Here is a 22227-nt window from a genome sequence, read left to right as displayed (position 1 = left end):
TTTTAGTCCAGTTTTATGGACTACAGGACTAAAGGATTTTAGTCCACTTTTAGTCAAGTGTTTGGTTGTTTAGTTCAACTAAAGTATAGATTTTAGTCCAAAATACTTTAGTACATGGAAACCAAACACTCCCTTAGTCCACCAAACCAAACGTTGTGTGACTAAAATTTAGGAGATAGTTTAGCTGACTAAATTTAGTAGTCCATAACTTAACTTGCAGTCCGACAGTCTCTCCCCCTAGCCCTGCCGCCGCCCCCAACCATGTCCATCAGGCCCAGCAGCAGCATTGGGCGCCCCCACGGAACCCTTGTCCCGATGGCCCCCCTCCACAATGGTCCTAAGGACATCCCTTTCCCCCGCCGCCGAGAAACTACCAGCAGCAGGAGCCGCGGCAAACCTACAGGTCTCCACCCACGCAGCAGCCGATGCCACCGCCACGGCACGGCTACGAGCCTCCGCCCCCGCAGCAGCACGCGGCCCCGCCGCCGCCTGAACCTGTTACGGGGCCTGGTGAGCTGATAGGACTGTGCCGGGAGGGACGGGTCAAGGACGCAGTGGAGCTTCTCGCCAAGGGGGCGCGTGCCGACCCGCCCGCCTTCTACGAGCTCGCCGCCGCCTGCTCCAACCCGAAGCTGATCGAGGAGCTCAGGAAGGCGCACGACTTCTTCCTCCGTTCGCCCTTCCGCGGGGATCTCCGGGTCAACAACAAGTTGCTCGAGATGTACGCGAAGTGTGCTGCCATGCCCCACGCCCGCAGGACGTTTGACAATATGCCTGACCGGGACATGGACTCGTGGCACATCATGATCGATGGGTACTCGATGAACGGTCTTGGGGACGAGGCACTGCGGCTGTTCGAGCTGATGAAGGAATGCTTGGCGCCGACCAGTCATACCTATGTGCTTGTGCTCAATGCTTGTGCCAACTCGGAGGCTATTGAGGAGGAGTTCCTTTACTTCGATGCCATGTCCAGAGACCATGGCATCGAGCCTGGTGTGGAGCACTATGTTGGGATCATTGAGGTGTTGGGGAAGTCGGGGCATCTCAACGAGGCTCTGGAGTACATTGGGAAGCTGCCTTTCGAGCCCAATGCTATGATATGGGAATCAGTTTTGAACCTGGCACGTATGAATGGTGACATTGATCTTGAGGACCGGGCAGAGAAGCTATTAGTGTCGCTCGATCCATCCAAGGCAAATCCTAAGAAGCTCTCAACCCCACCTCCAAAGAGGCGTCTGGGGATTAACATGCTTGACGGGAGGAACAGGCTGGTGGAGTACCAATTGCCACCCAAGATTGAAAGGAAGGTGGTGAATGAGCAGAGATATGTCCCAGACACAAGGTATGTGCTCCATGACATTGACAAGGAGGCAAAGGAGCAGGCATTGCTGTACCATAGTGAGAGGCTGGCAATTGCGTATGATCTGATTAGCACCCCAGCAAGGACTCCGCTTCGCATCATTAAGAACCTCAGGATATGCGGGGACTGCCACAATGCCATCAAGATTATGTCGAGGATCGTAGGGAGAGAGCTCATTGTGAGGGACAATAAGAGGTTCCACCATTTCAAGGATGGGAAGTGCTCTTGTGGTGATTATTGGTGAACATGGATCCTACAATCTGAATGTGGTGAATACTGAAGTTTACTGCTATCCTATATAAATATATGTTTGCATCATGTCCTTGTTCCTTGCTATATATAAGTGTGGCTGCAACATTACACCTTGTGATTTGCATGTGAACCTGTTGGTCATTGCCACCCACATAGTACTTACGAATTGAGATTAATAGAGTTGGACCAAAAAAAAGTGTGATAGAGAATTAATGGTGACTGATGGTCAACATCGCGTTCTGCTTATAATTCTTTAAAGTTGCTGTTTTTGTGACAAGCGATAACTATGATGCTATGCAGATAAACTCAAGGTTGGCTTTGTGAGTTCACTTGCCTGTCCTTAGTGCTGATTATATTTGCCCATTATTGTGGTTTTGGTCTTCGTGATGTACTTTGTTTATGTTTCTTCTTCTCAGTTGATCAGACCTTGCTATGTTATTATTTGTCAAGGGCGTCGAGCCCTAGGGTAGCTGGCCCTTGGCTACGGAGTTCGTAGCCGCGGTCCGTCTTCTCCGGCGAGGTTTACCCCTCCGTCGCAGGCTTGTTGGTTGAGAGGAAGAGGGAGGTTGGACGATAATAATCTTGCTTAATCCTTAATTGTTCTGAGTCCACCCAATATATGGCCAAAGGCCCAACGTATGGAGCAACACACTCCTAAAATCAAGGAACTAAAAACAGAAACTCCCGATCGGCTTTCCTCCTAGCCACTCGCGGTGATCGCGCCCAGCGCGTCATCCTCACGCGCGATCTCAGCGTGTTCCGCGCGTGCAGCGTCGCGGCGCACATCACGAGCCCGACGACGCCGGGTGTACGTGAGCCCGACCATGACATCTATCACCCCCTCGAGAGGCAGCTCGTCCTCGAGCTGAAACTCCGGATACTTGGCGCTGAACGGATGCACGTCTTCCCATGTAGCTGATGCCGACGACTGGCCCTTCCAGTGAACAAGCACCTGGCGCACCCCGTGAGCAAGACGGTAGCGTACAGCGCGCGCGGGCTCCGGTGCGACAGCGCCATGGAGAATTGGCGGCAGAGGAGGCGGAGCATCTGGCGGGGTCCCGTTGAACTTCTTGAGCAGCCCGACATGGAACACGTCGTGGAGGCGGGCACGGGAAGGCAGGGCGAGGCAGACAGCGACGTCGTTGATCAACTCGATGACACGGTACGGCCCGAAGAAACGCGGTCTGAGCTTGCCGAAGACGGCCTGGGGCAGCGATGATGCAGTGCGTTGCTGGAGCCGAAGTAGTGCCCAATCGCCCACCTGATACGCGACGTGGCGATGCACCTTGTCATAGTGCAATTTCTGGGTCGCCTGTGCCTGCTCTAGACGATAGCGTACGTCAGCCAGGAACTCCTCGCGTTCCTCCATGGTCTTGGCGACCGCAGCCACCCTCGTGTCACCCGGCTCGTAGGACCGGATGGATGGAGGATCGCGCCAGTAGATGACGCGGAAAGGCGTGTCCCGCAGTGATGTCTGGTAGGCGGTGTTGAAGACGAACTCCGCCCATGGCAGCCAGCGAAGCCACTGGCGCGGCCTGTCACCGGTAAGGCACCGCAGGTACATGATGATGACGCGGTTTGCCGCCTCCGATTGCCCGTCCGACTGAGGATGAAACATCGTCGTCATGTGCAGCTTTGTGCCCATCAGGCGCATGAGCTCGCGCCAAAACGTCGATGTGAAAATGGGATCACGGTCCGACACCAAGGACTATGGCACGCCGTGTAGGCGCACAATGTCGGCGAAGAAGGCCTAAGCGACGGACTCGGCGGAGTACGGATGCGCCAACGGGATGAAGTGGTTGTATTTGCTGAAACTGTCCACCACGGTGAGGATGACAGACTTTCCCCGGACGCGAGGGAGGGCCTCCACAAAGTCGAGTGCGACGTCCGTCCAGACACCCTGCGGCACCAGTAAGGGAAGAAGCAAGCCAGCTAGATGCAAATGCTCCAATTTGTATCGTTGGCAGATGACACACGTGCACATGAAATCCTGCACCAGCTGCTTCATGTTAGGAAAATGGAAGTCTCGACGGAGACGGTGCAGCGTGCGCTGAACCCTTTTGTGCCCATCCTCGTGCACTGCCACCATGATCTCCTGGACCAAGGGAGAGGCGGGGGGAATGTACAGCTATCCAGCGAACTGGACCATGCCGTCGACGAACGTCCACGGTGCGCTGCGGGAGCCGACGGTGATCTCGCGCAAGGCGACGAGGGCGGGGTCGGTGTTGTGGAGTTGCCAGAGTCGCACAAGGAAGTCGAAGTGTGGCGTCGAGAGTGCGAGCAGCGCCCCGTCTTCTGCTGTGTCGTGGCGGGACAGCGCGTCGGCCACTGCATTTGCCGTCCCGGGCTTGTATTCGACAGAGAAGTCAAACCCAAGCAGTTCCCCTACCCAATGGTGTTGGGGAATGGTTGCCAGCCTCTGGTCCAGCAGGTACTTGAGGCTATAATGGTCCGTCCTAACGCTGAAACGGTGGCCCCAGAGGTATGGGCACCAGTGGCGCACGACGTGGACCAGCCCGATGAGCTCGCGCTCGTATGCAGCGAGTGCACGATGCCGAGGTGCCATGGGCCGGCTGAAGAAGGCGATCGGGTGGCCCTCCTAGATGAGCACGGCGCCGAAGCCATGGGATGACGCGTCGCATTCGACGATGAAGGGCTTGGTGAAGTCCGGCATGGCGAGGATCGGCGCCGTGGTGACCGCGGCCTTGAGTGCAGTGAAGGCCGCGGCCACCTCCTCGCCCCAGGAGAACCCTTCCTTCTTGAGGAGGGCTGTCAACGACGCTGCCACCGCCCCGTAGTTGTGGACGAACTTGCGGTAGTAGCCCGCCAAGCCGAGGAAACCACGCACCGCCCGTGCCGAGCGAGGCGCCGGCCAGTCGTGTATGGCCTGCACCTTGGCCGGGTCCATGGCGACGCCCGCCTCCGAGATGATGTGGCCGAGGTAGGAGACCGACGGAATGCCGAACGCGCATTTGGAATGCTTGACGAAGAGGCGGTGATGGCGCAGCTCAAAGAGGACGGCGCGGAGGTGACGAAGGTGGTCCGCCCATGACTTGCTATATATCAAAATGTCATAAAAGAAAACGAGTATAAAGTGACGGAGGAATGGTCGAAGTACATCATTCATGAGAGCCTGAAACGTCGCCGGGGCATTGCATAGTCCGAACGGCATCACCAGGAACTCGTACAGGCCGTCGTGAGTGTGGAACGCCGTCTTGTGGACGTCCTCCGGGCGAATGCGCACCTGGTGGTACCCAGAGCGCAAATCGAGCTTGGAGAAGAACCGCGCACCGTGGAGTTCGTCGAGGAGCTCGTCGACGACCGGAATCGGAAAGGCGTCCTTGACCGTGAGCGCGTTCAACATGCGGTAGTCGACGCAGAACCGCCACGAGCCGTCTGGTTTCTTGACGAGGATGATCGGGGAGGAGAACACCGAGTCGCTACGGCGGACGATGCCCTGCTTGATCATGGCGGTGCACTGCCGCTCTAGCTCGTCCTTGTGCGTCGCCGGGTACCTATACGGCTGCACAGCCACCGGGGACATGTCGGGCTTAAGAACGATGTGGTGGTCGCGGGCACGCGGTGGAGGTAGACCGGTGGGCTCGGCGAAGACATCGGTGAAGGAGCCCAGCAGGCCGTCGAGGAGGGAGTCACCGTCTGCGGCCGCATGGAGGCCCGGCCCATGCTGCTGCGCCACGCCGCGCCAGCAGACCTCACGGCCTTGCTACTGGAACGCCATGGTGCCTACCGTGAAGTCCCAGGCGATGCGCCCGAGCGTTGCCATCCACTGCATGCTGAGGACCATATCGTACCCGGCGAGGGGCATCACGTAGAGGTCGATGAGGAACTTCCTGCCGTTGATGGAGATGGGCGCCTGGTGGATGACGCTGGGACATGAGACCTTCTCGCCATTGGCGACGGTGGCGGTCAGCCACGGGCGCTGCTGGACGGGCAACCCCGTGCGCTGGGCTGCTGTATCCCCGATGAAGATGTGGGTCGAACCCATGTCCATGTGCGCGACGAGAGAAGCAGCGCCCAGGGCCACCCGCAGCTGTAGAGTGTTGCAGATGGGCACGCCTGCCGCTGCATGGAGGGAGAACACCGGGGCCTCCGTGTCCGGTGTGGTCTCGCCGTCGGCGTCGTCGTCCACGACGTTGTCCAAAAGGAACAAGCATTTGCATACCTTGTTATGGCCATGGCTGTACTTTTCATCGCAGTTGAAGCACAAGCCAAGGCGGCGGCGCTCGTCCTGCTCCGCCTGGTTGAGATGCTTCACCGGCCGGCCCTCGACGATGGCAGTGGGCGTCGCGACTTTGGGTGCCTGCTGGTGAGTCAGGGCGAGGCGTGGTGTAGGCGCTGGGAGGATGCCCCGAACAGCAGCCTTAGGCGGCGCAGCAGTGTACTGCTCCATGAGTTCTATCTGCCGGGCAAGGCTCATGGCGGCGGCGAGTGATTGTGGGTTTTGGATTTGCACTGCGAGGCTGAGCGGCGGCAGAAGTCCACCGGTGAACAGCTGCACCCGCTGCGCGTCGTTTAGAGGTCCGGCGCGGGGAAGGAGCGCTTGAAAACGGTCCTGATATTCCGCAACCGTTCCCGTGCAGTGGCAGTCCGCGAGTTCGAAGAGAGGGGCGGCACGGAGGGGCGGCCCGTAGCGAAGGTTGAGGAGCTCCTTGAAACGACGCCATGACGGGGTACCCTCGTCCGTTTGGACTTGGATGTACCACGGCTGTGCCCCGTCCTCGAGATTGTAGGACGCCATCCACACCTTCTCCTCCTCCATGATTCACTGCTGGTGGAAGTACGATTCGCACCGATTGATGAAGATGAACGGATCGGACTTGCCGTCGTACCGCGGAAAGTCCATCTTTTGGAACTTCGGCGGCCGGTCCGTGTGGTGCTCGCCGGTGGTTGACTTCCCGCCGGAGGTGGACGTGCGATCAGAGGAGAGCGTCTGGATCGCCTTGGTGTTTGCCTCCACGGTGGCCTAGAGGGTCTGCACAGCGGTGGCCAGCTTTTCCACGGTGGACTTGAGATCGTCTCCCATCGTGCTAGCACAGGACGAGGAGGCAGACGACGGGCTAGGCAGGGTGGTGGTAGCCGGATATGGCAGTGCGGCGGCTGTTGGTGGTGGAGATGTGGCGGACGGTTGGGGAGATGACGAGCGTGACGACGAGGATCGCCTGGACCTAGATACCAGGTTGTCAAGGGCGTCGAGCCCTAGGGTAGCTGGCCCTTGGCTATAGAGTTCGTAGCCGCGGTCCGTCTTCTCCGGCGAGGTTTACCCCTCCGCCGCAGGCTTGTTGGTTGAGAGGAAGAGGGAGGTTGGATGATAATAATCTTGCTTAATCCTTAATTGGTCCGAGTCCACCCAATATATGGCCAAAGGCCCAACGTATGGAGCAACACACTCCTGAAATCAAGGAACTAAAAACAGAAACTCCCGATCGGCTTTCCTCCTAGCCACTCGCGGTGACCGCGCCCAGCGCATCGTCCTCGCGCGCGATCTCGGTGCGTTCCGCGCATGCAGCGTCGCGGCGCACGTCACGAGCCCGACGACGCCTGGTGTACGTGCGCCCCACCATGACATTATTACTATTGTAGAGATCAATATATGTCATGCATAGTGTAATGGTGCTCCATGTGTTCGTTTACATTGCATAGTGCAACTCAGCCCTTGTTTAGTTCCACCCCAAATTCCCAAAAAGTGCTACAGTACCTGTCACATCGAATGTTCGTGGCCCGTGCATGGAGCATTAAATGTAGACGAAAAAAAACTAATTGCACAGTTTGGTGGAAAAATTGCGAGACGAACGTTTTGAGCCTAATTAGTCCATGTTTGAACACTAATTGCCAAATAAAAACGAAGGTGCTACAGTAGCCCCAAATTCCAAATTCCTGGATCTAAACAAGGGCTCAATGAAAATCCACTCATGGAGACAGTCAAAACCATGGTAAATGGTGGAACTGAAGGCTCTAACTTAAGGGTCACGCTAGAGTCATAATACCTCGGAGAACACTTGCTTTGAGCGCAACATATGCCTTTTTCCTACCCAGGTCAAGTTTCCCTTATGTACCCTCGCCCAGGAATTGCAGCTCACATCATTGGGTATGCTCATTTGATCAAATGGAATGAGGTACTGTTCTTGGCTGTATAGTTTCTTTTCAGTGTTCATCCCATACTAAACACATTTAAAGTCACTGTTGTAGGTTCATCCATGCGAACATGTTGATGCTGATGATGCAGAACATATGCAGTGGATTTATTTAGAGGTGTTCTTTAATGCAATGTCATGTACTATATAACTTCTTGAGTCATTTGCTCATTTAATATATACTCCCTCCGTTCCAAAAAAAAAATACAATTATGCGAATCGTGCCGGTCAAACAATCTCAACTTTGACCACATTTAAAGTGAATAATATTAGCATTTATGCCTCTAAATAATTTTTTTATAAAAATACATTCTGTAATTAATCTAATGATACTTATTTTATATTATAAATAAAGGGCGTACCTAGTGCAGAGAACTCTCGCTTTATGCGGGTCTGGTGAAGAGTGTTAGTAGCATGCCTTACCCTGTAATGTGAGGAGACCGCGACTCGAACCCGGGACCTTCCGGTCACAGGCGGTAAGGCTCTACCGCTTGTACCAGACCCGCCCTTCTTTTATATTATAAATATTAGTATTAAATAGGGAAAATGGTGTTCTTGCCCCTTACACAGATGTGCAATTGTGATTTTGTTCTCGTTTTTCTAACTTTGTGATTTTGCCCGTAACTGTTCATAAGTCAACGCGATTTTGCCCGTGGTCAACGCGAATTTGCCCCTGTTTTTACCGTTGACCATGGGTAAAATCGCATTGACTTGTGAACAGTTAAGGGCAAAATCACAAAGTTAGAAAAACGAGGGCAAAATCATAATTTCACAACAAAGTAGGGACAAGAACACAAGAACCCCTATTAAATAATATAAAATGTACTAAATATTAATACATTTTTATATAACTTTGGTCAAAATTCAAATCGTTTAACTTCTTGAAATATAAGAATTGCATTTTTTTTTTAGGACGGAGGTAGTATATGTCAATACTTGTACAGGCTAGAGAGCAGAGCTTTTTGGCATTTATGGTTTTACGTATTCTTGGACTATGGCTTGTTCTCTGCTTATTGACAGGGCCGCTCCTGTGATTTAGTACTTGTATGTCTCAAAAAATCTTTTCATCTCTTCTATTGACAGAACGTGCTTGTCTTCGAGTTGGCAATGATGCACAACTTCACATCAAACCAATTTTTTCCCCTGGAGTCATAATTCATGAAATCAAATTTCTACTGCATGTAAAGATGTTAAACAAACCAACCTTGTTCTTTTAAACTTTTATGTCCAAAGACTTTAAAGACTACTTTTATTTGCTCACTATCCACATGAAATTTTCTTGAAGCTACTCCTGTACTTGACAGTCTTCGCTAATGTTTTTCTAAATGCAGGTTACATTAGCTACAATGGTCAATGAAGGCCAATGTGAAATATATCATAGTTCCCTTTCTGATATGCCCTCTTATATGGTGGGGGTATCACGTGCAGTCGGCCATCCGGGCACAAACAGTTGGGTCCAAAAGTAGCTGCTTGCACCTACACGGCTACACCATTTCTTATATCAGTTAGGAACTATAGGTTCCACCATTTCAAGGATGGGAAGTGCTGTTGTGTAGATTATTGTTGAACATGGATCCTATGATCAGAATGTGGTGGGTACTGAAGTTTACTGCTATCCTATACAAATATATGTTTACATCATGTCCTTGTTCCTTGCTATAAGTGTGGCTGCAACATTACACCTTATGATTTGTATGCGGTTGGCCATTGCCACCCACATCGTACTTATGAAGTGAGATTAATAGAGTTAGACACAAAAAGTGTGATAGAGAATTAATGGTGATCGATTATGTTCTGTTCCGCTTTTTAACCTAAACAATCGATGGTCAACATCATGTTCTGCTTATATTTCTTTAAAATTGCTGTTCTTGTGCCTTGAGATAACTATGATGCTGGGTTTATGAGTTCACTTGCCTGTCCTCGGTACTGATTATATTTGCCCATTATAGTTCCCTTTCTGATATGCCGCCCTCTTATCAGGTGCAGTTGGCCATTTGGGCACAAACAGTTGGACCGAAAAGTAGCTGCTTGCACCTACACGGCTACACCATTCCTTACAGAAGAAGATATATAAGTTAGGAACTATAGTTTTCCGTTTAATTATCTTGTAATCGTTACTCGTTGCTAAAAATTTGCGCAAGTGCAATTGTGCTTGCATTTATGTGGCCTGATGTGGTTGTCAAGATAAGGGCCTCTTTGGTATGAATTCAGCTCCACCTAACGTATTCATGGTTCACCGGAGCCAGTTTTCTCTCTCTTCCCTCTTCCCCTCATAGAGCCCAGTGAATGTGGGCTAGAATCCATACCAAAGAGGTAACTTGCAGCCTGTTCGTTTGGCTGTGGCTTGTCGTAAACGATCGTAAATTTCTAGTCGGAACAGTGTTTTTCTCTCACACAAACCAGCCAGCGGTACTTCTTAACGAACCAGCAACGATACGAACCAGCCAACCGAGCAAGCTGTTGGTTGTCCAGATGTGGCTCACCTCTCCCATTCCAATTTGCAAGCGTGCAAGCCGTAACGTGTTGAGTTGTCTTTACATTCGGAAGGTAACTTGATTTCCATTTTCCCGGTTCCTTCCATCTATCAGTGTTCAGAGAAACGAGAGTCAAGCTCAAGCAGGTGGTTGCCAGATGCAGCGAGCAAAGCAGCCAGCAGCCGCCAACCGCCGGTGCCTGCTCGTTCCCCACGCGTACGTCCGCGCCCACGAACGCACGTCCGCATCGAATCAGTCTGGACTCGGGAGCGCGCGCGCCGGCGTGGTCAAACTACAACCGGCGACGCGCCGCGGCCCGACCCGTCAACCGTCCCGCCCTGCCAAGACCCAAGAGCCACTCCCTCCCCTCCCCTATAAAGCGAGCGAACGCGCAGGCGCGCAGCCTATTATGCAGTTCCACTCCCCCACGCGCCCCAAGCAATTGTGCCAAACCCTGCTCCGTCGTTCCTGCTCCTCGCTCGCACCGTGCGCCGCCTGCTGCAAGATCCATGGCCGTTGCCAACAACTCCCGCGCGCTTCTCCCCGTGCTGGCCCTCGCCGGCGTCGTCTTCTTCCTTCTTGCTCCCGCCGCCGTCGCCGCAGCAGATGCAGATGCAGCCGCGCCGCAGGGCCTGGAGTTCCACGTCGGCGGCCCGCGCGGGTGGCGCGTCCCGGAAGCCAACACCAGCTACGGCTGGTGGGCCATGAACAACCGCTTCCGCGTCGGCGACCACCTCTGTGAGTATCCCAAGTGCTCCCATCCTGATGGAAATCAATGCAACTTGTTCAATTCAAACCTCCGGCTATCCACTGCCGTCGTCGACGGCGTCTGTCTGTCTGTGGGCGTAATGATCTGAATCATGTCGCAGACTTCAAGTACGCCAACGACTCGGTGCTCCTGGTGGACCGCACCGCCTTCGACGCCTGCAACACCACGGAGCCGCTCGCGACCTTCGCCGACGGCGCCACCAGGTTCGTCCTCGCCCGCCCGGGCTTCTTCTGCTTCATCAGCGGCGAGCCGGGCCACTGCGAGGAGGGACAGAGGCTCATCGTGCGCGTCATGGTGCACCCGGCCATCGTCGCGACGCCAGGCCCGGCCTCCGCGCCAGCGACGTCGGCGCAGCTGGGCCACGGTGGCGGCGGCCAGGGGCATCCGCCCAGGGCTTCCTCCGGCGCAGACACAGCGGTTGCCGCGGCTGCCAGCGTCGCCGTCGCGGCCGCACTGGCTGCCTTCGTCAGTCTCGTCTTGATGCTCCAGTAATCAGCTGTGTTGCAGCGCGTGCATGCGTACTCGCGTACGTAGTTTGTTAAGTTAATGCTATGCTTGTTTTAGTTCTGCTTGGATTTCAGTAGTTTTTTTGCATAATGTTCATCAATCACTCGTGAAGTATTTGGTGGTGTATCGTGTCAAGACAATTAGCTTGTTTTACTGAGTACTTAATTATATCATGTGATATTTAATTCCTATGCAATGCGATTTATTGTATTACGTTGAATTACTATGCGAGATGTCCTTGGTTAGTTTATTCGGTAAAAAAATGCCCAATGTATTGCATTGATTTCTTTGTGTATATCCATTCATCGTCTATCGGACGAACACGAACCCCAGTGTGCTATAACAGCAAGCAAAAACAAACGCTTCCTAAAAGTTGACACTAACCCTGTACATACTCAAAATGATTATGTGCCTGAAAGAACTTCTAAATTCTGACAACTGTGAAATATAAATTTCATTGTTTGCCTAAAAAATGCAGATACAGATCTGTAGGATATGTTGTTGTATCAAATCAATTCGAAAATATAAAAGTAACCCTAGCAAATTTCAGATAAAGCATTCCAACACCTGAACAATTTGATCTTCTGTAAAATCAGGAAATCGATTCATCCCGCATGGATTACCAAGTGGCTGTACAACACATCCACAGGTTTTTTTTTTTGGATAAGGAACACATCCACAGTTGAAAATGCTATATACAATCTGTAGTTCTTTGCTTCAGTTGCAACGATGGTCAGCTACCTAAACTACCACGGCTCAGAGTTCTTGGTCCAGTAACTTGCCACAGGTCTACATCTGCTGCTCCAGCCATCCTCTGCTAAAATAAGGGTTGCCCGCGCCTTGAGAGTATTCACAGCTTCGTCCTCCAAGATCTCCAATCGGTTCATCGGGGATTGCCCAGCCTGCAAAGAAACAATGCAGAGTGATGTTCGTGAGTTTTAGATTTTCTGGTTCACTCCCATGATAGGGTGTCATGCCTGAAAGAATTACCTTGGCAGTTTGGTACAATGATAAGTAGTGTAGGCAGTCTTCATAGTACCCACAGTGGTACAGAAGGGCTGCGTAATCCCTCAGTTCATGTGGATCGTGATGCAGTAGTATCAGTCGCTCACAAGCTGAAACAAGAAAAAATGCAAGATATGAAACAGGTATCGCACTGAGAGACATGCAATGCAAAATACATTCCTTTCTGTTTTTTTTTTTTTTTGAGCGAATACATTCCTTTCTGTAGATAAAGCAATGGCATAGGAATGGCCCATGAGGCCATGATACATTCAAACTATCGCAGAAAGCAAGTACAGTACCTGCTAAAGCACGGCGCATATCACCAAAACGAACGTTAGTCCATACTCCACGCATCAATCTATGGTGAGCAGCTTTAGCAGCAGCCATCTCAATGGCACTGTTAACCAAAATTGACATCATTCCAGATCTCCAGCAGCATCCAGTGTAAAAAAAAGAAGAACTACGCTTGATAAATTCAGAGAAAGTACCTTATGTTTCCATGTGACCTTGCTTGGTTATCACCTAAAGTACCAGGGCCGTAGTGGTTTACAGCAACAGCATTCAGAAATAAGCTACTAAACTGATCAGACTGGAATGGCCAAAATGTACTCTTCAAAGTTCTTAAAGTCTGCATATAAGGACTAATAAAAATAAGCCCAAATGTTATTGCATACAAAAACCAGCAACTTTGCAGCCTGCTTATACCATCTTTGACACAATAAAACCAAACATTATGAACAGGATTAAGAACAGACACCAACTTTAATAAAAATGTGTTCTGAAGCTGTTCAAAAAATTTGCAACAAATTGGATTCCTAACCCAAGTTAATCAGATGCAGGCTCAATCCATTAGGTTGAAGTTTAAAGTTGGATTAAAAGGTCTCAAACACAGGAGGGGAAACAGAAGATTTGTTAGAAACAAGTTTATTCACATTATTATATACTGAATATAATGGTTGAAGCAAACCACAAGCTCACCACTCAAAGGTGTGTGTGTGTGTGTGTGTGTGTGTGTGTGTGTGTGTGTGTGTGTGTGTGTGTGTGTGTGTGTGTTGTGTTTGGTTGTTGTCTAATTTCTAAGAAAAATCTTGTGCAGGCAAGAATGGAACAAAACCAAATTTCAACTTAGTCCTATCTATCAGTACTGATAAAATGAATCCTCACAGCGGTAGGAACACCAAAAAGAAAACAATATTGGTGGAATTTGTAGATAGGAGATAATATATTGAATTATTTGATTTGGTTGAAGTCTCATTTGCAAACATGAAATACCTACGCAAACAATCTTTTTTTCTGGTGAATGCGAAGGCCATAGAAAAATTAAGATGAAAATTCCCTTTTGCATGACAACCACCCAGAAATTTCACTGTGGTATCTTGGGTACATCGCTCAAGACTAGCATAGCACTAGATATTAAGCACACAAAAAGAAACTCAATGGACTCCGATAGTGAAGATTGAAGGTTGGAATAAACTCACCTCAACCAAAAGTGACTTTGAAGTCATAATATGTGGCTCATCGCCCAATTTGCCTTTTTGTTTGTCATAGCCCCTAGGGAGGCTATTGAGATCATTTGGAAAGAAAATCTCTGGATCAAAATCCAGTAACCCATATATTCGTACAGTCTTCAGTATCTCTGAATATATCAACGCAAGCATTAGAGCTGATCCAGAACGGCATGTCAAGACCTGGAAATTGTACAACCAAATAACACTAGATGAGGAAGCATAGCATATTTATTACAGTAGTGTATAGGCCTAGTAGTGTATACAACTACAAGGCATAGAAGCTAGATTCTGACATACCGAGTGAAGATACATAGTCCGCACATCCGACACTCGATTTGTTCTTCGAAACCCCTGAATGGAAGATCCTAGTAAATTAGCACCAATACTTGTAAGCTTTGCATGTAGAACAGCAATTTGCTAGGTAGAGACCACACACTACATCATGCTACATCAACCAGACAGCTGAAATGACTTCAAAATCAAGCCGTTCGTACGTAGTGATACCCAAATTGGACTAGCAACAGGATCAGAATAACTTGGCGCAACATGGCGACAGCTATACGCAGTACCTTATGGATGTAGAGGTAGCGGTCAAGATAATCAAAGAAGACCTCGGGCGGCGCGCTGGAGGGCGGGAAGTTGCCGCCGGCGCAGAAGCCCGAGGAGAGGCCGTCGAGGCGCGCGAGGAAGGCGTCCACGGGGAGCGGGACCGAGGAGTGGGAGACGAGCGAGTCGTCCTCGGCGGCGACGCAGAGCGCGGCGCGGGCGAGGTCAGGGCCGCGGCTGATGGCGATGCTGCTCCCCGCGCTCACCCGGGTGAGCCGCCCCACCTGCGCCACGAACCCCTCCCGCGCCGCCCTGGCGTGCGCGGTAGCCACCCCCACAGCGTCGAGGGAGTCGTGCAGCACCAGCCGCGGCGGGGCCTCCCCCTCCCCCGCGGCGCCGCCGCCCTCCTGCTCCACGGCCTCCGCGCGGGGCCTGAGCCTGACGGAGGAGCGCCGCCTGCGGCCACGGCAGGGACGGCGGCCGAGAGCGGAGGAGGGGGGAGACCACGCCGCCGCGCAGCTCATGGCGGCGGCCGTGAGTCAGATTCACCGGATCGGGGCCGGGGGCGGTGGCGTCGGACGCCGCGGCTAGGAGAGGAGACAGCGAGGCGCCGAGCTGTGCTGCTGCGTCGTACGTGTATATATAAAAAAACAAAATATGGGATAGTATATAAATAAGGGCTACTGATGGTGTCGGCAACGTCTGCTGCCTGCAATGGCAGCGGTGCCCAAACTTGTTTCTCTCTGTTTGACAATTATTTTTTATTTTTAACATTTTTTTTAACTATTTTTAAATCTGACACCGTTTATTTTTTTAAATCTAACACTTTTGATCGCGCATATTCGCATGGCGCGGTGAATTCAAGCTGTCGCGCCATACATAGGGCACGATAGGGGTGTCAACGTGGCAACGTCCTGGCCCGCTGGTCGCTGACGTGGCAAGCCTCATCGTGCTACGGATCAAGGCACGGCAGTGACGCGCCACCCATCGAGGCGCGGCAGCTGCACCTCGCGAAGTCATCAACAAGTGCGTGTGACTGATTGTTGCGTCTGCGTGCCCAACCGCCCGCCGTCGCGAAAATTGTCAAACGCACTTGTTGCTGACTTCGTGAGGTGCAGCTGCCACGCCTTGATAGGTGACACGTCATTGCCGCGTCCTGATCTGTGGCACGGTAAGGCCTGCCACATCAGTGATCGGCGGGCCGAGTCGTTAACACGTTGGCACCCCTACCGCGTCCTCATACATGGCGCGGCAGCTTAAATTCGCCACGTCATGCGAATAGACACTGTCAAAAATGTTAAATTTAAAAAAAAATTAAACAATGTCAGATTTAAAAATAGTTTTAAAAATGTGTTAAAAAAATTCCTGTTTGAAGCACCACTGCAGCCATACGCTGTGGAGGGCCTTATCTCCTCTTGTCTCCTTGTCCGAGGCACGGAGCCTCCATGGCCTCAGAGAAGAGAAGGCCAGCGCTCGCGAGCAGGTCCACGTCTCTCGCGCCTCACGCACGGAGATGGCCAGCGCTCGCGAGTAGATCCACTTCCGCGCGTCGCCGTCCCAGCGTCCGTCGTCGTCTCCACGCACGGAGAAGGCCAGCGCTCGCGAGCAGATCCACTTCCGCGCGTCGCTGTCCCAGCGTCGTCGTCTCCTCGATCTCCCGGCTCCCTCCGTGCCGGGTCTCGCCGCGGCTCGCAGCCCGCGGCCCACAGCGTCCCGCGCCCCTCCGCCCCACAGCGCCGCGCCGTTGCCGGTTCCGCCCGCGCCGACGCGCCCCAGGGCAAAACGGACCACGGCCGCGCGCAGGCCCACACCACAGCCCACAGGAGGAGACGAAGCCGGGTGAAGCGAGTATCATTTCCAAAATCTCCTCTCCCTCCCGCATGCAGCTCCAGTCAGCAGGAAATCCGCGACTTCGCCCACAGAGCGGATCAGATAGGAGGCGTTTGGTTGGATTCGTGGACAAACAGTTTCAGATGCAGGGGTTGAAGCGGTACAAAACGGCTCCTGCTCCTGCTGCGGGTTTGTTTGGTTTTGCCTGCTCCTGCTGCTGCATTTTGTGAGGTTTAACACAGCAGCTTGTGTTATATGTAGTGAAGGTGAGAGTTTGAGGCTGTGAGCCAACGTGAAAGGAGAATACACGCGGAAGAGAGTCGTCCGAAGGAGGCGGCACTTCGTTAGTTCAACGTGACAAATTTTGGTCGGGTTCCTTTGGGACTACCTCTATGTTACAAACTTACAGCAGGGCGGGAGGACCTAAAAATACTATTTTTAAAGTTTCTTATTTAGAGAAAAAGAGAGAAATTTTTTTATAAACACTACCATATACGCAAGAGATGGATGAGCCGAAGCCGTTGAGAGCCTCTCCAAATAGTATCAGAAATGGCAATGGATACCGCGACCCAAAATCTAACGGATTTTTATCATATTTAGACTAGCCGCAATGTTGTGTTTTATCGATGCTGAGAGAGGAGAGAGAATACCAGAGCATCGAGTAGAACATTGTGCATGTCGATGCTGAAATAAAAAACACAATACCCGGGGCATCTACATTCCTCGATGTTGGAAGAATAAAAAAAATTGGAAGAATAAAAAAAATATTTTTTTTCAACCAGCCGTTGGTCCTGGCTGTTCCACAGGCTGAGCAGCGAGCACACGAGCGGAGGCTTCTTGCGCACAGAATAGTCAAGAAGGAAGGAGTTGGTTCTATATGATGTGGGTCCACGTAGCAGAAGCATCGGTTCCGACGTTGTGGCTATATAGGAATCGTGGCATCGATATGGGCTGGGTTTCATAGAGACTTCTCAAACAGGGTTTTATAGAGATTTCTCAAACTGGGTTTCACAGAATAGTCGATTGCAAATAGGACTCAACCTTCTCAAACAGGGTTTCATAGAGATTTCTGAACTGAAGAGTTGCTCTAAGAGCATTCCTAAAAATTCACTTCTCAAATATATAATTATTCCAATTCTAAAAAGAAGGGACTGGATTTATTTTCAGCCTCCAACGGTTATGAATAATACGCTCCTAAAAGTGAAAGATAAGCCATTCGATAGGTACAACCGCACGGCAGCGTGGAGCTAGGCTGCATGCAGTTCGCAATCAGACACCCATTTGATCTCAAGCAGCTAGCCGCTCTCTCTCTCTCTCTCTCTCTCCAATTTCAAACACCCGATTGCATTTCCCAATCAGTACTACTTGATCTATCATGTATATTGCACAGTAGTAGAACTAGCTAGCATCTCTAGCGATGAATCCAATAAGTTAGATTATTTCGGAGGCCGGCCACGCACAAGTCACACCGTTGCATCTCACTGTGGCACTGGCTGTGAGGTCTGAGGTCTGGTGTCCTCGTCCTCCGCCTAGCTATCGCTAACGCGTCCGGCAGCGACATCATTGCTCCAATTCTATCGAGCCCAACGTGTCCTCCGTCTCAGCGTACCTGTGCTTTTGCGGAAGATCGTTTTTCAACCACCAAACCGGTCGTCCGCGGTTGGGCGGTTGGGAGGGATCAGAGGCAAACGGCAATCGGAAGGGATCGGAGTCCGCGAAAAGATACGTCTTATGTTGCTAAGAACCGAGATTGGGAGTAGGTAGGAAGCAGCTGGAGATATAAGATACACAATGTGGGATTTCTAGCGTCTCCGCTAGAGCCATTCCCTAACGACAACTGATGAGATACAAGGCGTTCGGCTGGTGGCCTCAACAGTGAATTTTGGATGGTTCTAGATGATTCAATAGTATTCTGTGAGAGAGAATAAGCTAAAAAACACCAAACACAGTGATAATTTCCACCGGAACAGGTACAGTGCTGTCAAATTGCCGACTGATGTCCATAAACTTTCTACCGTTCACATATAGAGCTGCACAACCATATCAACCCATCCAAAGCATATCACGGTTCCGAAAGTTGCTGGCATATAAAGATCACTTATAAACTTAAGAGAATTAATACTTCAGCTCTTCTGGGCGTTACTTCCCTCCAGCTCTTTCATCAGTTGCAATGAGAAATCACCGTTCACATCATCGTCATCCCAATCATCCTCCCACTGCTGGACGACTTCTGTTTGGCCGGACTTATTGCTGCTGCGGCTGATTTGTATGACTGGTTTGTTGTGAGAGAAAAATATTGTTCCACGGCTGATTTGTACGGATTAAAGCCGACTGAATAGCACAAGCGAACAGGGTTCATGGCCTTCTTCCTTGTCATCCCATTCTGCATAATACAGGAAAGTCAGTAACAAGCATTCAAAGTTTCAAACTAGGTCCACTCGCCAGCCTAAGAGAAAAAAAAACATACGTTCATTTGATGTGAAGTTCAACCTTGCGATACTTAGAGTAGGTTATTTCAGGTTATATTGGTTTTAGTGAATGGTTATTGTACACCCTGAGTTTTTAGTTTCAACGAGCAACATGTAACAAAACAAGGTTTTCTTTTAAAGAAATCCTTTCCCCACCCCACTATTCCAATCGCCCTCCATCTAGTGTTTTCCTCCACCTTCACCCATGCCAAAAGACCACTCTTCCAACAGTAGTTTTCCCTCTTGGTGAACATGGTTCATGATTACATGGTATCGGATCCTTACATCCATACACATCACTTGTATCATCCATCAATCCGTGATACTTATGGTTATGCACTTCTCAACTTCTGTTATTGGCTATTGAGATTGAACAACACAACCAGCAATGACATAGCAGAAGCTATGGAGGATTTTCGAATCTGATACTAAGATGTCATGAAGCAAATTCACAACTTAGGTAACTAACATCTTCCACAGGAATAAGCTAGATGGCATGATGGCTGATGGGACAGATTAGAAAGAAATTTTATAGGTATTCAACAGATTGCCAAAAATGATAAATACTACCTCTGTCCCTGAATAAATAAATCAATTTCTAGAGTTGTCTTGAGTCAAACCTTTTTATGTTTGACCAAATTTATAGAGAAGAGCACAAATGTTTTTTACACCAAATAAGCAATTATAAAAATATTGTTTATTGGGAATCTAATGATAAGCCTACCCCAACTTGTTTGGGACTTAAAGGCTTTGTTGTTGTTGTTGATTGGGAATCTAATGATACTAATTTGGTTTCATAAAAAGTTTGACTTGAGAGTTGAGACAACTCCAGGAATTGATTTATTCAGGGCCGGAGGAAGGGCAACAATAACGAAGCCTTTCTAATGCAACTAACAAATTGGGCTAAGTACCTCTTGCGACTAAAATAAATATACTACCAACCCTTCCATATCCACAGGTTAGCATACTAACTATGCACTTTAATGGAAACAGGACAAATAGAAGCAGTGCAGAGATGTTATTGACAATAACTTTTACCATGGTGACCCAAAATGTAATCATAATATCAATTAAGCATCCATTAAGATTAACATATATAACCCTTAGTCTTAAAAAAATCAGGGATTTGCAGAACTGTGTCACTTTAGGACACACCAGAAGAGGAAAACACTAGAAGAGGCAAAAAAGATGAGGAGACACAAATTTAAGTATCAAACTAAGATTCCAGAACATATCTATCTTCCCTATCCATACAGCATAGTAAAAAAACCATTTGTGGCATCAGATTCAAATTCCATCTTTTTACTAGCTAAGAGAAAAGACAAATCAGCAATACAGATACTCCCTCAACCCCTTCTAAGAAATTTAGAAGTTCCCCCCCTCCTAGAACTAACAGAAACAATTAGGGAAAATGAATTATATCTAGCTCTGTGTGAGTAAGAAACAAAAACAATGATACTAATTCATCATGTCGTGTCAAACAATATAGTTTTACTTACAGCAAGAGACATAACATGTATGTGACAGTGCCATTTGTCACATAAAAATATACACACGATTGACTACAAGTAGAAACTGTTAGTTTAGTTTGTCAACCAGTAAAGCAAGTATATACACATATCAAACCATCAGTTTTGATAGAGGCAAAGCTATAATCATGAGGCGTTACTAGAAAATGGGATAGGATTTCTATAATAGCTACTCTTCTTCCCAAATCAGAATGGACATTGCATTTCCATTAAGAGTGGTTCAATTTTACCTAGACCCAATGAGGACAGGACTCCAGAATCCTGACAGATGCACTTTTGCACAACAGATAGAGCAAAATTTTCCTACTATATATGTTGCACTCTGATTTCAAAACTGACTTCACCTTTGCAATACAGTAGAATTGTACAAATTACTGTATAAGACACAAAATGTAAGTACTCATCATGGATCTGTTGAGTTTGAGTAAAATAATACATCCATTTTATTTCTTTATTCAGTCGAACGATATCACTATTCCTCTTCTTTACAAATCAGAATTAGCTTTCTGTTTAGATTAGTTCAATTTTAGTTAGACCTAAGGAGGCTAGGACACAGGGTGACTATTAATAAATCATAATATTTGATTGGGAACAAGAGGTAACCATATTGCAAAGTCCAAATTGCAAAACACAAGCAACAACAGGATGCACATACAAGTCTGCACATAAACACAACTACACAAGACAGAAAATAGAAGATAAAGGGAAAAGTTCTGAGAATGACATATGTGCAGATGTGCCCCTTGATCATCTCTTTCAACATGGCTTATGGCATTGTTTCTTTGTCATCTAAGTGAATAGCATGTTAGCATTTACTGTTACTGAATAATGAGGTTTAACTCACTAGATCAAAAGTCAGCATTAGATGCACAAACACCAGTTACAAATATAGTAGTGTTTGGTTCACGCTTCTTACGATCAATGGAACAGCATTGGGATTAACCCTCAATTTTGCAGCTGGTTTACAATATTCAGGGGTAGTCCTGTTGTAGTTATACAAGACTGCATGTGTGATAAACAATGCGAGCACTTAACTGCACCAATGTCAGAACAATGTTTCATGCCAATTGCCAAACTAACTAGAAAATATACAAGGAGATTTGATTTTTCGGGATAGGATTACATGCAACAGCAACTGACAGCTAAAGATTAGAGAACACAAAGATTAGTTACTTCTGAAGTACCAGCGCAGGTTCAAACGAAATCAGGCGCCACATTAACAGCACAAAAGTTTATTCCACATCACTAAAACAACTAACTCCTTGCAACTCCCCATGGTTTCGCCCAAATCCGTCCCTGACCGATTGGATCTGATGCCCGAGACAGTAGCAACACCGCACGGGTTCCCATCTAACCAACCAATCAAATCTACTCGTCCAAATGGCTTAATCAACGTGCCCGCGCAAACGAAAGCAGGGGAGGGGGGGTGGCGCGCGCGTACCTTGGTCGATCTCGAACTCGTCGTCGTCCTCGAGGAGGTCCATCTTGGCGGCCTCCGCCTTCGCGTCCGCCGGTGCCGGTGCCGCCGCCATCAACGCTGCGCCCTGCGATGCGGCTGAGCGGATCAGCGGGAGAGAGACTCGAAGCGTGGGGAGGGAGAGACGGCGAGAGCGGCACCGACCTACCTCGCGATCCGGGAGAGGATTAGAGGAGCAAGCCGCGGAGACGAAACCCTAGCTAGACCGGGAGGCTGCTTTGGGGTTGGTGCTTATGCGATCGGAGTTGGGCTGGGCTGGGCCTATTTGGATGCTGGTCAGCCAAGCCAGATCACCACCTGCCACCCCGGGCCCTCACGTCAGAGGTCAGACAACTGCGGACGCGTGCACA

General features: G+C 49.6%; 3 protein-coding genes, 1 long non-coding RNA gene and 1 pseudogene across 4 annotated transcripts; 2 read left to right on the top strand and 3 right to left on the bottom strand.

The window, feature by feature from the left end:
* Positions 1–303: 303 nt before the first annotated feature.
* LOC136451932 (pentatricopeptide repeat-containing protein At2g15690, mitochondrial) lies at positions 304–1814 on the top strand. The gene has a single exon (XM_066452608.1). The coding sequence runs from the start codon at positions 426–428 to the stop codon at positions 1602–1604; it is 1179 nt and encodes a 392-aa protein (XP_066308705.1). The 5' UTR covers positions 304–425; the 3' UTR covers positions 1605–1814.
* Positions 1815–5336: 3522 nt separating this feature from the next.
* On the bottom strand, positions 5337–6656 carry LOC136454504 (uncharacterized; annotated as a pseudogene).
* A 3412-nt stretch (positions 6657–10068) lies between these two features.
* Positions 10069–11661, top strand: LOC136449818 (early nodulin-like protein 5). Its single transcript, XM_066450015.1, has 2 exons — positions 10069–10976; positions 11108–11661. The coding sequence occupies exons 1-2, from the start codon at positions 10748–10750 to the stop codon at positions 11497–11499; spliced, it is 621 nt and encodes a 206-aa protein (XP_066306112.1). The 5' UTR covers positions 10069–10747; the 3' UTR covers positions 11500–11661.
* Positions 11662–12096: 435 nt separating this feature from the next.
* On the bottom strand, positions 12097–15226 carry LOC136449817 (uncharacterized). Its single transcript, XM_066450014.1, has 7 exons — positions 14597–15226; positions 14325–14378; positions 13998–14207; positions 13008–13147; positions 12819–12916; positions 12505–12629; positions 12097–12416 (listed from the first exon to the last, which is right to left on the bottom strand). The coding sequence occupies exons 1-7, from the start codon at positions 15095–15097 to the stop codon at positions 12261–12263; spliced, it is 1284 nt and encodes a 427-aa protein (XP_066306111.1). The 5' UTR covers positions 15098–15226; the 3' UTR covers positions 12097–12260.
* Positions 15227–18328: 3102 nt separating this feature from the next.
* Positions 18329–22153, bottom strand: LOC136449816 (uncharacterized). Its single transcript, XR_010758146.1, has 3 exons — positions 22026–22153; positions 21842–21944; positions 18329–18786 (listed from the first exon to the last, which is right to left on the bottom strand). It is a non-coding gene; the product is annotated as an uncharacterized lncRNA (long non-coding RNA).
* Positions 22154–22227: the final 74 nt, after the last annotated feature.

Source organism: Miscanthus floridulus, chromosome 5 (assembly GCF_019320115.1).
Source record: "Miscanthus floridulus cultivar M001 chromosome 5, ASM1932011v1, whole genome shotgun sequence".
In the NCBI taxonomy this organism is placed as follows: Eukaryota; Viridiplantae; Streptophyta; class Magnoliopsida; order Poales; family Poaceae; genus Miscanthus; species Miscanthus floridulus.
Note: the sequence above shows the minus strand (reverse complement) of the source record. Positions and strands in the feature narration are given on the sequence as shown.

Bases quoted from the DNA above. Each gene is read 5' to 3' on its own strand.
- LOC136451932 (XM_066452608.1), top strand. From the start codon at position 426: ATGCCACCGCCACGGCACGGCTACGAGCCTCCGCCCCCGCAGCAGCAC.
- LOC136449818 (XM_066450015.1), top strand. From the start codon at position 10,748: ATGGCCGTTGCCAACAACTCCCGCGCGCTTCTCCCCGTGCTGGCCCTC. The intron at 10,977-11,107 runs GTGAGTATCCCA...ATCATGTCGCAG, and splicing joins CCGCGTCGGCGACCACCTCT to ACTTCAAGTACGCCAACGAC.
- LOC136449817 (XM_066450014.1), bottom strand. From the start codon at position 15,097: ATGAGCTGCGCGGCGGCGTGGTCTCCCCCCTCCTCCGCTCTCGGCCGC. The intron at 14,379-14,596 runs GTACTGCGTATA...TCTTCCATTCAG, and splicing joins GCTACCTCTACATCCATAAG to GGGTTTCGAAGAACAAATCG. The intron at 12,917-13,007 runs GTACTTTCTCTG...TTTGGTTAACAG, and splicing joins AGGTCACATGGAAACATAAG to TGCCATTGAGATGGCTGCTG.